Here is a 12,753-nt window from a genome sequence, read left to right on the forward strand (position 1 = left end):
TACCGATGAGCCAATAGCATCAATAGTAGTTATACTCTCTCTACCGAGGAGCCAATAGCATCAATAGTAGTTACACTCTCTCTACCGATGAGCCAATAGCATCAATAGTAGTTACACTCTCTCTACCGATGAGCCAATAGCATCAATAGTAGTTACACTCTCTCTACCGATGAGCCAATAGCATCAATAGTAGTTATACTCTCTCTACCGATGAGCCAATAGCATCAATAGTAGTTATACTCTCTCTACCGATGAGCCAATAGCATCAATAGTAGTTATACTCTCTCTACCGATGAGCCAATAGCATCAATAGTAGTTACACTCTCTACCGATGAGCCAATAGCATCAATAGTAGTTACACTCTCTACCGATGAGCCAATAGCATCAATAGTAGTTACACTCTCTACCGATGAGCCAATAGCATCAATAGTAGTTACACTCTCTCTACCGATGAGCCAATAGCATCAATAGTAGTTACACTCTCTCTACCGATGAGCCAATAGCATCAATAGTAGTTACACTCTCTCTACCGATGAGCCAATAGCATCAATAGTAGTTACACTCTCTCTACCGATGAGCCAATAGCATCAATAGTAGTTATACTCTCTCTACCAATGAGCCAATAGCATCAATAGTAGTTATACTCTCTCTACCGATGAGCCAATAGCATCAATAGTAGTTACACTCTCTCTACCGAGGAGCCAATAGCATCAATAGTAGTTACACTCTCTCTACCGATGAGCCAATAGCATCAATAGTAGTTAAACTCTCTCTACCGATGAGCCAATAGCATCAATAGTAGTTACACTCTCTCTACCGATGAGCCAATAGCATCAATAGTAGTTACACTCTCTCTACCGATGAGCCAATAGCATCAATAGTAGTTATACTCTCTCTACCGATGAGCCAATAGCATCAATAGTAGTTATACTCTCTCTACCGATGAGCCAATAGCATCAATAGTAGTTACACTCTCTACCGATGAGCCAATAGCATCAATAGTAGTTACACTCTCTCTACCGATGAGCCAATAGCATCAATAGTAGTTACACTCTCTCTACCGAGGAGCCAATAGCATCAATAGTAGTTACACTCTCTCTACCGATGAGCCAATAGCATCAATAGTAGTTACACTCTCTCTACCAATGAGCCAATAGCATCAATAGTAGTTATACTCTCTCTACCGATGAGCCAATAGCATCAATAGTAGTTACCCTCTCTCTACCGATGAGCCAATAGCATCAATAGTAGTTACACTCTCTCTACCGATGAGCCAATAGCATCAATAGTAGTTATACTCTCTCTACCGATGAGCCAATAGCATCAATAGTAGTTATACTCTCTCTACCGATGAGCCAATAGCATCAATAGTAGTTACACTCTCTACCGATGAGCCAATAGCATCAATAGTAGTTACACTCTCTCTACCGATGAGCCAATAGCATCAATAGTAGTTACACTCTCTCTACCGAGGAGCCAATAGCATCAATAGTAGTTACACTCTCTCTACCGATGAGCCAATAGCATCAATAGTAGTTACACTCTCTCTACCGATGAGCCAATAGCATCAATAGTAGTTATACTCTCTCTACCAATGAGCCAATAGCATCAATAGTAGTTATACTCTCTCTACCGATGAGCCAATAGCATCAATAGTAGTTACACTCTCTCTACCGAGGAGCCAATAGCATCAATAGTAGTTACACTCTCTCTACCGATGAGCCAATAGCATCAATAGTAGTTAAACTCTCTCTACCGATGAGCCAATAGCATCAATAGTAGTTACACTCTCTCTACCGATGAGCCAATAGCATCAATAGTAGTTACACTCTCTCTACCGATGAGCCAATAGCATCAATAGTAGTTATACTCTCTCTACCGATGAGCCAATAGCATCAATAGTAGTTATACTCTCTCTACCGATGAGCCAATAGCATCAATAGTAGTTACACTCTCTACCGATGAGCCAATAGCATCAATAGTAGTTACACTCTCTCTACCGATGAGCCAATAGCATCAATAGTAGTTACACTCTCTCTACCGAGGAGCCAATAGGATCAATAGTAGTTACACTCTCTCTACCGATGAGCCAATAGCATCAATAGTAGTTACACTCTCTCTACCAATGAGCCAATAGCATCAATAGTAGTTATACTCTCTCTACCGATGAGCCAATAGCATCAATAGTAGTTACACTCTCTCTACCGATGAGCCAATAGCATCAATAGTAGTTACACTCTCTCTACCGATGAGCCAATAGCATCAATAGTAGTTATACTCTCTCTACCGATGAGCCAATAGCATCAATAGTAGTTAAACTCTCTCTACCGATGAGCCAATAGCATCAATAGTAGTTAAACTCTCTCTACCGATGAGCCAATAGCATCAATAGTAGTTACACTCTCTCTACCGATGAGCCAATAGCATCAATAGTAGTTAAACTCTCTCTACCGATGAGCCAATAGCATCAATAGTAGTTACACTCTCTCTACCGATGAGCCAATAGCATCAATAGTAGTTATACTCTCTCTACCGATGAGCCAATAGCATCAATAGTAGTTAAACTCTCTCTACCGATGAGCCAATAGCATCAATAGTAGTTAAACTCTCTCTACCGATGAGCCAATAGCATCAATAGTAGTTAAACTCTCTACTGATTTGAAAATAAGGGAAAGCCGCACACTCTAAGAGCTCAGATGCAAAAATGTAATAACCTAATAAGCAACGTTTCGACAGCAAAGCTGTCTTCATCAGGGTATCCATACTCTATCCCGATGACACACAGCCTATATGTGGAGTCAGTGACAGAGGTAGCCTGAGAGAACATATTTCAACTTAGATCAATTGCAATAATTATTTTACATAAGTTAACTGACATTTAAAAAATGGTGAGAGACAAAGGACTTGCATTGACCATGTAGGTTATATATATATATATATATATGATGTAGAAATGCAAGTTCACCTTCAGGTTTCGTTTTACACTTAATTCCTGCAACTCCGTGACAAGTGCAGACCAACATAGTGCCCAGATAGGAACGCTCCCATTGGTCGTTAATGTTATACATCTGGCCATTATCAATGCAGCCGTCTGGGGAAGGAAAGTCAATGAACAATGTTACACTTCCAAGTTCACACGTTTTTAAGGATTGACACAATCCACGTTTACCATAGTAGTAATAATACACCAAATGGCAAAAATAGTAAACATACAATAAACTTTTAAGATACTATTCTATAATAGACTACCAAACGTTTTACAAATAATGAAATCAAGTTTTACAAACAAAATGTATCGCAAAAAAATTAAATAAAAAATAAGGTATGAAAAGTCACCTTGAGAGACGGATGATACCGAAGGTATTTTGGTTTCTCCCTGATGAGCCTGCCGCCTGCTTTTCCTGTTCGGCACACAGTTCACCGCGGTCCCAATGCAAAGCACCACCAGAACCCTGATAATAGGGCTACTGGACATATTCATTACGGGACAGGAAAATCTGGGGGAATCTTAGCGGTAGTTTGATGTAGCTCTTCTAAAAAAAAAACATGAAAGATCCACAGTGAATTCAGAGGCTAGTTCGGTTGTACTGTCCGTGAAACCAAAATGTTTTTCTTCTCCCGTTGCACACAGCCTCCTCGGATAGTATCCTGCGCCGCCAGTCTCTCAGCCGCACCGCTCCTAACAGGCTCCCAAGCTAGTGAGCGCTTTTATTTGAGCATGGCTTTCTGCTGGAGATGGAGGAGGGTCCAACAGTACCAACGCTAAACACACGTCAAAGACACTGCTTACGAATCATCCAAAAAATTAAATTAAAACAATACCGTACATTTGTCCAGTATTGCAAAATAGGAGTACGTGAGTATCTTCAAATAGAAGTTATGTGCAGACAGTTAGGCCACTTTTCATTTACAATGTAGGAAATCTGATTTAGAAGTGGGGAAAGACGGGTACGGGGTATTTTGGATAAATTACTAAACTCCTACTTATAGAATACTTCCAAGGAGAGAAAATATACAACCCATATTTATATTTATTTTCCCTTTTGTACTTTAACTATTTGCACATCATTACAATACTGTATATAGACATAATATTACATTTTAAACGTCTCCATTATTTTGGGAACTTTTGTGAGTGTAATGTTTACTGTAACATTTGTTTATTTCACTTTTATATATTATCTATTTCACTTGCTTTGGCAATGTTAACATATGTTTCTCATGCCAATAAAGACCATTTGAATTGAATGGAAAGAAGAAATGCGATGAAGGGAGAGGAACGTTTGAGGAGATGGGAAAGTCCTTTAGATCCGTCTGGCTGTAACGCCACTGTGAACGCAGACCACGCGGTGCTTTCTGGGTACTCTCAGACCAGGACATGTCTCCTTCAGGGAGTCTACTGGGCGTTAACACAAAACCCAAATACACCACGAATTACGTGAACAAGAAGCTAGAATTTGACATAATTAACTTGTCCTCTGTAATATCGTATAGATATAAATCGTGACATTACGTACTTTCGAGGAAAATAGTCAGGTTCACATTATATTTGTCAAATGTTTCAAAGACAACAGATGTAGGTAGACTAACAGTGAAACGCTTACTTATTGGCCCATTTTCAACAATGCAGCGTTAAAGATAATATATTTTTTAATGGATAGTGACAAGAGGAATACATGCACAGTGGATAACGAATAAAACATAACATGGCTGTATATAGAGAGAGTAGAATATAACATGGCTATATATACAGGAAGTAGAATATAACATTGATATATAGAGGAAGTAGAATATAACATGGCTATATACACAGGAAGTAGAATATAACATGGCTATATATACAGGAAGTACAATATAACATTGATATATACAGGAAGTAAAATATAACATGGCTATATAGAGAGAGTAGAATATAACATGGCTATATAGAGAGAGAGTAGAATATAATATGGATATATACACAGAGAGTAGAATATAACATGGCTATATACAGGAAGTAGAATATAACATGGCTATATACACAGGAAGTAAAATATAACATGGCTATATATAGAGTAGATTATAACATGGCTATATACACAGGAAGTAGAATATAACATGGCTATATATAGAGAGAGTAGATTATAACATGGCTATATACACAGGAAGTAGAATATAACATGGCTATATAGACAGGAAGTAGAATATAACATGGAAATATACAGGAAGTAGAATATAACATGGCTATATATAGAGAGAGTAGAATATAACATGGCTATATATACAGGAAGTAGAATATAACATGGATATATACAGGAAGTAGAATATAACATGGCTATATATAGAGAGAGTAGAATATAACATGGCTATATATACAGGAAGTAGAATATAACATGGCTATATATACAGGAAGTAGAATATAACATGGCTATATATAGTGAGAGTAGAATATAACATGGCTATATACAGGAAGTAGAATATAACATGCTATTTACAGGAAGTAGAATATAACATGGCTATATAGAGAGAGAGTAGAATATAACATGGCTATATACAGGAAGTAGAATATAACATGGCTATATACAGGAAGTAGAATATAACATGGCTATATACAGGAAGTAGAATATAACATGGCTATATACAGGAAGTAGAATATAACATGGCTATATACAGGAAGTAGAATATAACATGGCTATATAGAGAGAGAGTAGAATATAACATGGCTATATATATAGAGAGTAGAATATAACATGGCTATATACAGGAAGTAGAATATAACATGGATATATATAGAGAGAGTAGAATATAACATGGCTATATACAGGAAGTAGAATATAACATGGATATATATAGAGAGAGTAGAATATAACATGGCTATATATAGAGAGAGTAGAATATAACATGGCTATATACAGGAAGTAGAATATAACATGGATATATATAGAGAGAGTAGAATATAACATGGCTATATACAGGAAGTAGAATATAACATGGATATATATAGAGAGAGTAGAATATAACATGGCTATATATATAGAGAGTAGAATATAACATGGCTATATACAGGAAGTAGAATATAACATGGCTATATACACAGGAAGTAGAATATAACATGGCTATATATATAGAGAGTAGATTATAACATGGCTATATACAGGAAGTAGAATACAACATGGCTATATATAGAGAGAGTAGAATATAACATGGCTATATACAGGAAGTTGTCACAACATCGCCGGAAGGTGGCGCCCCTCCACGCCCGGGCGGCGCTCGGCGGTCGTCGTCGCCGGCCTACTAGCTGCCACCGATCCTCTGTTTCATTTTCTGTTGTTTAGGTCTAGGTTAGGCACACACCTGTTTTGTATTAGTTCATTAGTGGGGGGGTTATTTAGTCTTTCTGTGTAGGTTGGTTTCTTGTGTGATTATTTTGCGTCAGGACTTTAGTCTGGGGAACAGGTGTTTTCCTCTGCCTGTGTGTTTTACGCAGAGTGTTTTGGGCTGCATCCCTACACTGTGTTCAGGCTGTTTATGGGCATTTTGTATTGTCGCCCTGCCCTACCTGTTTTGGACTAGTGTGGATACTTATTAAACATATGTTCACGGACTGGTGTCTCCTGCGCTTGACTTCACCCCTCCTGCTTCCTTTCACCCCGCCTGACAGAAGTAGAATATAATATGGCTATATACAGGAAGTAGAATATAATATGGCTATATACAGGAAGTACCAGTGGATGTGCAGGAGTACGAGGTAATTGACGTAGCTATGTACTTTCCATATACAGTGCATTCGGAAAGTATTCAGACCCCTTGACTTTTTCACATTTTGTTACGTTAAAGCCATATTCTAAAATGTATTTAAATATATTTTTTTCCTGATCAATCTACACACAATACCTCATAATGTAATAATGGTGGGTGTAGCTGGTGTATGCAGTCAGGCGCAGGAGAGCAGAGAATTGGGAGCAACGTAACTTTACTCAGAATAATGAATGGTGCGAGGTAAGACAATACACGCAAACATCAACTTTTACGCACGGGGCAAAAAACAGCACCCGTCGAAATAACCAGTCACCAACATACCGAACATGACATGAAACAATCCCACACAACACCATGGGGGAAACAGAGGGTTAAATACATGAACAATAAGTAGGGGAATGAAAAACAGGTGTGTAGAAACAAAGACAAAACAAATGGAAAATGAAAAGTGGATCGGCGATGGCTAGTAGACCGGCGACGCCGACCGAACAAGGAGAGGAACCCGACTTCGGCTGAACATAATGACAAAGCAAAAACTGTTTTATTTTTATTTTATTTGTGTAAATTTATCACAAAAAAACCCCTGAAAATCACATTTACATAAGTACTCAGAACCTTTACTTAGTACTTTGTTGAAGCACCTTTGGCAGCGATTACAGTCTTGAGTCTTCTTGGGGATGACACTACAAGCTTGGTACACCTGTATTTGGGAAGTTTCCGCTGAAAAACACACACAGCATGATGCTGCCACCACCATGCTTCACCATAGGGATGGTGCCAGGTTTCCTCCAGATGTGACGGTTGGCATTCAGGCCAAATAGTTCAATCTTGGTTTCATCTGACCAGAGAATCTTGTTTCTCATGGTCTGAGAGTCCTTTAGGTGCCTTTTGGCAAACTCCAAACAGGCTGCCATGTGCCTTTTACTGAGGAGTGGCTTCCGTCTGGCCACTCTACCATAAAGGCCTGATTGGTGGAGTGCGGCAGAGATGGTTGTCCTTCTGGAAGGTTCTCCCATCTCCACAGAGAAACTCTAGAGCTCTGTCAGAGTGACCATCATCTTCTTGGTCACCTCCCTGACCAAGGCCCTTCTCCCCCAATTGCTCAGTTTGGCCGGGCGGGCCAGCTCCAGGCTGAGTCTTGGTGGTTCCAAACTTCTTCCATTTAAGAATGATGGAGGCCACTGTGTTCTTGGGGACCTTCAATGCTGCAGAAATGTTTTGGTACCCTTCCCCAGATCTGTCCCTCGACACAATCCTGTCTCTGAGCTCTACGGACAATTCCTTCGACCTCATGGCTTGGTTTTTGCTCTGTCATGCACTGTCAACTGTGGGACCTTATATAGACAGGTGTGTGCTTTTTCAAATCATGTCCAATCAATTGAATTTACCACAGGTAGACTCCAATCAAGTTGTAGAAACATCTCAAGGATGATCAATGGAAACAGGATGCACCAGAGCTCAACTTCGAGTCACATAGCATAGGGTTTCAATAGTTATGTAAATATGGTATTTCACTTATCCTGTTGAGGGTAGGGGGCAGTATTTGCACGGCCGGATAAAAAACGTACCCGATTTAATCTGGTTATTACTACTGCCCAGAAACTAGAATATGGATATAATTATTGGCTTTGGATAGAAAACACCCTAAAGTTTCTAAAACTGTTTGAATGGTGTCTGTGAGTATAACAGAACTCATATGGCAGGCAAAAACCTGAGAAGATTCTGTACAGGAAGTGCCCTCTCTGACCATTCCTTGGGCTTCTTGACTCTCTTTATTGAAAATGTAGGATCTTTGCTGTAACGTGACACTTCCTATGGCTCCCATAGGCTCTCAGAACCCGGGAAAAAGCTCAATGATGTAATTCCAGCCGCTGGCTGAAAAACTTTAGCGCCTTTGGTTAAGTGGTCTATCAGAGGACAATGAGCTGAGGCGCATGCACGGGGCGACACCATGTTTTTATTCTCTCTCTCTTTGTACTAAAACACAGATTCCCGGTCGGAATATTATCGCTTTTTTACGAGAAAAATGGCATAAAAATTGATTTTAAACAGCGGTTGACATGCTTCGAAGTACGGTAATGGAATATTTAGACATTTTTTGTCACGAAACGCGTCGGGCGCGTCACCCTTCTTTACACTTCGGATAGTGTCTTGAACGCACGAACAAAACAGAGGATATTTGAACATAACTATGGATTATTTTGAACCAAACCAACATTTGTTATTGAAGTAGAAGTCCTGGGAGTGCATTCTGACGAAGAACAGCAAAGGTAATAACATTTTTCTTATAGTAAATCTGACTTTGGTGAGGGCTAAACTTGGTGGGTGTCTAAATAGCTAGCCCTGTGATGCCGGGCTATCTACTCAGAATATTGCATAATGTGCTTTCACCGAAAAGCTATTTTAAAATCGGACATAGCGAGTGCATAAAGGAGTTCTGTATCTATAATTCTTAAAATAATTGTTATGTTTTTTGTGAACGTTCATCGTGAGTAATTTAGTAAATTCACCGGAAGTTTGCGGGGGCTATGCTAGTTCTGAACGTCACATGCTAATGTAAAAAGCTGGTTTTTTATATAAATATGAACTTGATTGAACAAAACATGCATGTATTGTATAACATAATGTCCTAGGATTGTCATCTGATGAAGATCATCAAAGGTTAGTGCTGCATTTAGCTGTGGTTTGGGTTTATGTGACATTATATGCTAGCTTGAAAAATGGGTGTCTGATTATTTCTGGCTGGGTACTCTGCTGACATAATCTAATATTTTGCTTTCGTTGTAAAGCCTTTTTGAAATCGGACAGTGTGGTTAGATTAACGAGAGTCTTGTCTTTAAAATGGTGTAAAATAGTAATATGTTTGAGAAATTGAAGTAATAGCATTTCTAAGGTATTTGAATAACGCGCCACGGGATTCCACTGGCTGTTACGTAGGTGGGACGATTTCGTCCCACCTACCCTAGAGAGGTTATTTTATTTATTCTACTCTCTCTATATATTTTATTTTTATTAAAAACCTGCTTTTGCTTTGTCGTTGTGGGGTTACAGATAAATTAAGTAATCATACTATATACAGGGTCAGTTCCAGTACCATATTTACAATGTGCAGGGATATTGGATCGATAGAGATAGATACACTATATATACAAAAGTATGTTAGTGTTAGGCACCGACAGAGATGGCCGCCTCGCTTCGCGTTCCTTGGACACTATGCAGTATTTCGTTTTTTTTAATGTATTATTTCTTACATTGTTACCCCATTTTGTTGCTAACAGCCTATAGACAGAAACTAAAACAGGAAGCTCCCGTGCTCAGGCCTGTTCAACGCTGGTCCGACCACTCAAGCTTCAAGATTGCTTCGATCACGTGGACTGGGATATGTTCCGCATTGCGTCAAACAACAACATTGATGAATACGCTTCGGTGAGCGAGTTTATTAGCAAGCGCATCGGCGATGTCTTACCCACAGCAACTATTAAAACATTCTAAAACCAGAAACCCTGGATTGATGGCAGCATTCGCGCGAAAACTGAAAGCGTGAACCACTGCTTTTAATCAGGGCAAGGTGACCGGAAACATGACCGAATACAAACAGTGTAGCTATTCACTCCGCAAGGCAATCAAACAAGCTAATCGTCAGTATAGAGACAAAGTGGAGTCACAATTCAACGGCTCAGTCACAAGAGGTATGTGGTAGGGTCTACAGTCAATCACGGATTACAAAAAAAAAACCAGCCCCGTCGCGGACCAGGACCAGGACGTCTTGCTCCCAGACAGACTAAAGAAATTCTTTGCTCGCTTTGAGGACAATACAGTGCCACTGACACGGCCCACTACCAAAACCTGCGGACTCTCCTTCACTGCAGCCGACGTGAGTAAAACATTTAAACGTGTTAACCCTCACAGAGCATGCGCAGACCAGCTGGCTGGTGTGTTTATGGACATATTCAATCAATCCTTATCCCAGTCTGCTGTTTCCACATGCTTCAAGAGGGCCACCATTGTTCCTGTTCCCAAGAAAGCTAAGGTAACTGAGCTAAACGACTACCGCCCCGTAGCACTCACTTCCGTCATCATGAAGTGCTTTGAGAGACTAGTCAAGGACCATATCACCTCCACCCTACCTGACACCCTAGACCCACTCCAATTTGCTTACCGCCCCAATAGGTCCACAGACGATGCAATCGCAATCACACTGCACACTGCCCTAACCCATCTGGACAAGAGGAATACCTTTGTGAGAATGCTGTTCATCGACTACAGCTCAGCATTTAACACCATAGTACCCTCCAAACTCGTCATCAAGCTCGAGACCCTGGGTCTCGACCCCGCCCTGTGCAACTGGGTCCTGGACTTCCTGACGGGCCGCCCCCAGGTGGTGAGGGTAGGTAACAACATCTCCACCCCACTGATCCTCAACACTGGGGCCCCACACGGGTGCGTTCTCAGCCCTGTCCTGTACTCCCTGTTCACCCATGACTGCGTGGCCATGCACGCCTCCAACTCAATCATCAAGTTTGCAGACGACACTACAGTGGTAGGCTTGATTACCAACAACGACGAGACGGCCTACAGGGAGGAGGTGAGGGCCTTCGGAGTGTGGTGTCAGGAAAATAACCTCACACTCAACGTCAACAAAACAAAGGAGATGATCGTGGACTTCAGGAAACAGCAGAGGAAGCACCCCCCTATCCACATCGATGGGACAGTAGTGGAGAGGGTAGTAATTTTTAAGTTCCTCGGCGTACACATCACGGACAAACTGAATTGGTCCACCCACACAGACAGCATGGTGAAGAAGGTGCAGCAGCGCCTCTTGAACCTCAGGAGGCTGAAGAAATTCGGCTCGTCACCAAAAGCACTCACAAACCTTTATAGATGCACAATTGAGAGCATCCTGTCGGGCTGTATCACCTCCTAGTAAGGCAACTGCTCCGCCCACAACCGTAAGGCTCTCCAGAGGGTAGTGAGGTCTGCACAACGCATCACCGGGGGTAAACTACCTGCCCTCCAGGACACCTACACCACCCGATGTCACAGGAAGGCCAAAAAGATCATCAAGGACAACAACCACCCGAGCCACTGCCTGTTCACCCCAGCTATCATCCAGAAGGCGAGGTCAGTACAGGTGCATCAAAGCTGGGACCGAGAGACTGAAAATCAGCTTCTATCTCAAGGCCATCAGACTGTTAAACAGCCATCACTAACTCAGAGAGGCTGCTGCCAACATACTGACTCAACTCTAACCACTTTAATAATGGAAAAATTGATGTAATAAATGTATCACTAGCCACTTTAAACAATGCCACTTTATATAATGTTTACATATCCTACATTGCTCATTTCATATGTATATACTGAACTCAATAACATCTACTGCATCTTTCCTATGCTGTTCGGCCATCACTCATTTATATATTTTTATGTACATATTCGTATTCATTCCTTTACACTTGTGTGTGTAAGGTAGTTGTTGTGAAATTGTTAGGTTAGATTACTCGTTGGTTATTACTGCATTGTCGGAACTAGAAGCACAAGCATTTCGCTGCACTCGCATTAACATCTGCTAACCATGTGTATGTGACAAATAAAATTTGACTTGATTTGATGTGGAGACCCCTTCAAATTAGTGGATTCGGCTATTTCAGCCACACTCGTTGCTGACAGGTGTATAAAATTGAGCACGCAGCCATGCAATCTCCATAGACAAACATTGTCAGTAGAATGGCCTTACTGAAGAGCTCAGTGACTTTCAACCGTGACACCATTGTAGGATGCCACCTTTCCAACAAGTCGTTGGACTAGTGGAAATGCGTTCTCTGGAGTGATGAATCACGCTTCACCATCACGCACGACGGATGAATTTGGGATTGGCAGATGCCAAGAAAACGCTTCCTGCCCAAATGCATAGTGCCAACTGTAAAACTTGATGGTGGAGGAGGAATAATGGTCTGGGGCTGTTTTTCATGGTATCGGGCTCGGCCCCTTAATTCTAGTGAAGAGAGAACTTAA

The 12,753-nt window shown here is 40.8% G+C and overlaps 1 protein-coding gene across 1 annotated transcript in view; it reads right to left on the reverse strand.

Moving 5' to 3' along the window:
- fn1a (fibronectin 1a) overlaps positions 1-3,692 on the reverse strand; it is a 70,987-nt gene extending 67,295 nt beyond the window's left edge. Inside the window, exons 1-2 of the mRNA XM_082967243.1 lie at positions 3,337-3,692; positions 2,966-3,091 (exon numbers count right to left, since the gene is read on the reverse strand). Coding sequence (XP_082823369.1) covers positions 2,966-3,091; positions 3,337-3,481 — 271 coding nt within the window. The 5' untranslated portion in view covers positions 3,482-3,692. The remainder of the gene's footprint in view (positions 1-2,965; positions 3,092-3,336) is intronic.
- Positions 3,693-12,753: the final 9,061 nt, after the last annotated feature.

Source organism: Salmo salar, chromosome 21, assembly GCF_965601325.2.
Source record: "Salmo salar chromosome 21, fSalSal1, whole genome shotgun sequence".
In the NCBI taxonomy this organism is placed as follows: Eukaryota; Metazoa; Chordata; class Actinopteri; order Salmoniformes; family Salmonidae; genus Salmo; species Salmo salar.